At 39.3% G+C, this 3018-nt stretch overlaps 1 protein-coding gene across 1 annotated transcript in view; it reads right to left on the reverse strand.

The window, feature by feature from the left end:
- Nucleotides 1-383: 383 nt before the first annotated feature.
- Nucleotides 384-3018, reverse strand: part of tmed10 (transmembrane p24 trafficking protein 10) — a 5976-nt gene continuing 3341 nt past the window's right edge. Inside the window, exons 4-5 of the mRNA XM_032543358.1 lie at nucleotides 2080-2206; nucleotides 384-1772 (exon numbers count right to left, since the gene is read on the reverse strand). Of these exons, the coding sequence (XP_032399249.1) occupies nucleotides 1651-1772; nucleotides 2080-2206 (249 nt within the window). The 3' untranslated portion in view covers nucleotides 384-1650. The remainder of the gene's footprint in view (nucleotides 1773-2079; nucleotides 2207-3018) is intronic.

Raw genomic sequence — 3018 nt, forward strand, 5'->3', positions numbered from 1 at the left:
ATATATATATATATATATATATCTTTATTTTTATGATACATTTTATTCCTGATCTATCTCGCACTTTTTAAGACTCATGCTATTACTTCTGATCATCTTTTTCTTTTATGTATTTTATTAGCATTGTTGAGGGACTCTGAGACCTTAGATTTTCATTGCCAACAACTGCTTCCCTGTAATTGTTGTTCATGATAAATCAAGACCTTGCAACGTAATATACTTCTATTTCCTTCGGTCGCAATTTGAGTCTAGCACTCACAGTACAGTGATATTAAAGCCTACACCTGTGGGATGGTAAAATGCTTTTTAAAATCCATAACCACCTTTTAGACCCCATACATTAGCATCAAACATGGGAAATGCATATTAGACTACACCATGACTAATATAAATCCATCCAATATTTTATTGAATAAAAGCCCAACACAAATTTACAAAATTTATCAGTCAACATAAAAATCATTGTGTGCGCACAATGCGCATGTCCATTGTTAAAAATGTACCTCTGACAGATGCCTCAATTAATCCCTGCCAAAAACAATCTGAATATTTGCAACCACCCACATTCCCATGTAACCCAAGCCTCAAAAGTATTTCTAAAGAAAGGAAGCATGCTGGATGGATCGGCACTGTAATTAGCGAGTGACATTTTGAAAATTGTGTGAATAAAAGGGGCTCACGACTGAAAGGAAATTTCAAAAAGGGTTTGGATTGCCTATTTTACATTTCCCGTCAAAACCTCTGACAAGAGAAACTTGCACAAGTATATATGAATTGTATCATAGAAGTCAGGTGGTTAAATTACTCATAGCCATATACATGAAATATTATGCTGCAAACTCCTTCCTAAAAGGACAAGGTTTTTGGTTTCTGGCTACCATTGATTTGTGACAAATTATAGTTCAGTTGTTTCAAAAACAAAAAATGTGCAAGAGCATATAGAAGTGACCTAATTTATAACCAAGAGATTATTACTATGACAATTCACAACCCCAAAAATAAACCTGTAGAAGCAACTAAGTAGCATTTACAATATGAAAACAAACTAAAGACACGGTTAAATTTAGCTACCAAACATGTATGCAAATTAAGTGACATAACACAGAAGTGGTTGATATCTTTCTCAAAAGTAACAACAAACCACTTTTTCAAATAGCCTTCACTTGATAAAAGGGCACCAAGGATCTAGTTTGCTTGGCATGGCAAAGAATGTGTACATCAACAGAAGGGCAAAAGACATTCGCTCATGGCACATCCATTCAAACTGAGCTCAAAATCAAACACCACTTTAACTGGTTGAAGGAACAAGTTCTTATTCAGTCAGCTGCAACATTCAAAACAGTGCAGACAGAAACGTAAAGTACCATGAGATGGACATATATCGCTAATGCGGTGACATACGCTTCCCATGTCTCACAGTGCACTTCTACCTACAGCGCTTTTCATGTTTCAAACCACTAAATAAGGAAGTGAATAATTTCTTTCAGAGGACAACCTTGGTACTCTCTCTTACAGCCGTGAAAAATAGAATTTGAGCCCCTCAACCCCACTTGCTGTTGTTTGCTGAAGCTAGTCCAAGGAAGGTGGATGTCTGGATGTGTTGGCTGACCGGCAGGCAGCTTCCCCCGAGGTAAGGAGGTACGAGTTGTTCTACTCGATCAGCTTCTTTGCCTTGAAGAAGCGCCGCAAGTAGAAGACCTGCCATGTAGCCAGCCCAATGAGACAGCACATGGAGAATATGCTAAAGTACAGCACACGTGTGTTGGTGGACTCTGGAGAGTGGTGAAAAAGAGAGGTAGTTGTGTTATTGGTCAGGCACTAATACTTTTTGATTATACAATGAACTAACCAACAAAACCAGTAAAAAATATGGAGCTGCAGAGGCTAGAACATGCTGACAATATGGGCTGTATGTTCTTCTGCAGCAGAGTTCAGTTTCATTTTAACAGTCAAGACTGCACGTTTAACCACACGACATAAAATACTACTCAAATAATATTAAAAGAAGCTCAACAGCTCATCCCGGCATGGAGGAAGACTGGAATGGAGTCCGACTGTCTAATTGCATTGTTGTCTTACCATTGGTGTCCCGCATCTCCTCCTCTCTCTTCTTCATGTAAGCAAAGTCATTGACGATGGACTCCGACAGGTCCTCTAGTCGCCTCAGCTCGACCTCGAGAGGCTTCAGCTTCTCTACCTTGGCAATCTGGAGGTACAAAACGGAAGCTACTTTAAACCCCCCCAAAAGAATAAGTACTCTTTACGCAGTGTACTTACTTATACTTTGTCCAGCAGGTGTCACTCTTAGGCTGTGTAGTAAAGTCAAGACAATTCTACTTGTACAGCCCAACATTACAGATAAATAGGGTGTGCACACCTTGTGTGTTTGAACAGACTGTTTGCCATTAACTCCTGTTTACTTAGGCTGGTGAGAAAGCTGCCTTGTGAATTAAACAAGTGCACCGCCTGAGAAGGTGGCGCATAAAGTAGACCAACCACAGGATTAGGCGATATGAATGTGTGACGTGTACACATTTAAAAGATGAAGTGAATTAATTCCCCAAATCTCATGGTTATGGTAACCATTTTCTCTGATGTCGTGTGGTGAAAGACACTTTCTATTCCTCACTTTATGTAGCAGTCTGTTATTTTATTTACGGTGGAAGTCCAGTTGCAGTCTCTCAACTAATAATGCCGACAACTACTATTTCTGTGTGTGCTCTTTTAGCACGACTTGCTATCAGCCACGAGAATGAACATGTCTGTGCAGGACAGGTCACTAAACCTGCCTAGTGATGCTAATCCACATTGTCAAACACATTCAAATAGTGAGCCATTACATTGAAAATCTTTTAGATAACAGGAGCCTGTACTACTATTTTAGCCTACTCTGTAACAACAGAATACCTGAACGTCTTTCTCGTCTCACGTTTAACTATCCACACCACTGCTCTTCGGACAAAAAGTCCCGTCCTGAGATTGATAATGTTGTCATCCACTTTCAGTAACAAAAAAAAA

This window comes from Etheostoma spectabile, chromosome 18 (assembly GCF_008692095.1).
Source record: "Etheostoma spectabile isolate EspeVRDwgs_2016 chromosome 18, UIUC_Espe_1.0, whole genome shotgun sequence".
NCBI lineage: Eukaryota > Metazoa > Chordata > Actinopteri > Perciformes > Percidae > Etheostoma > Etheostoma spectabile.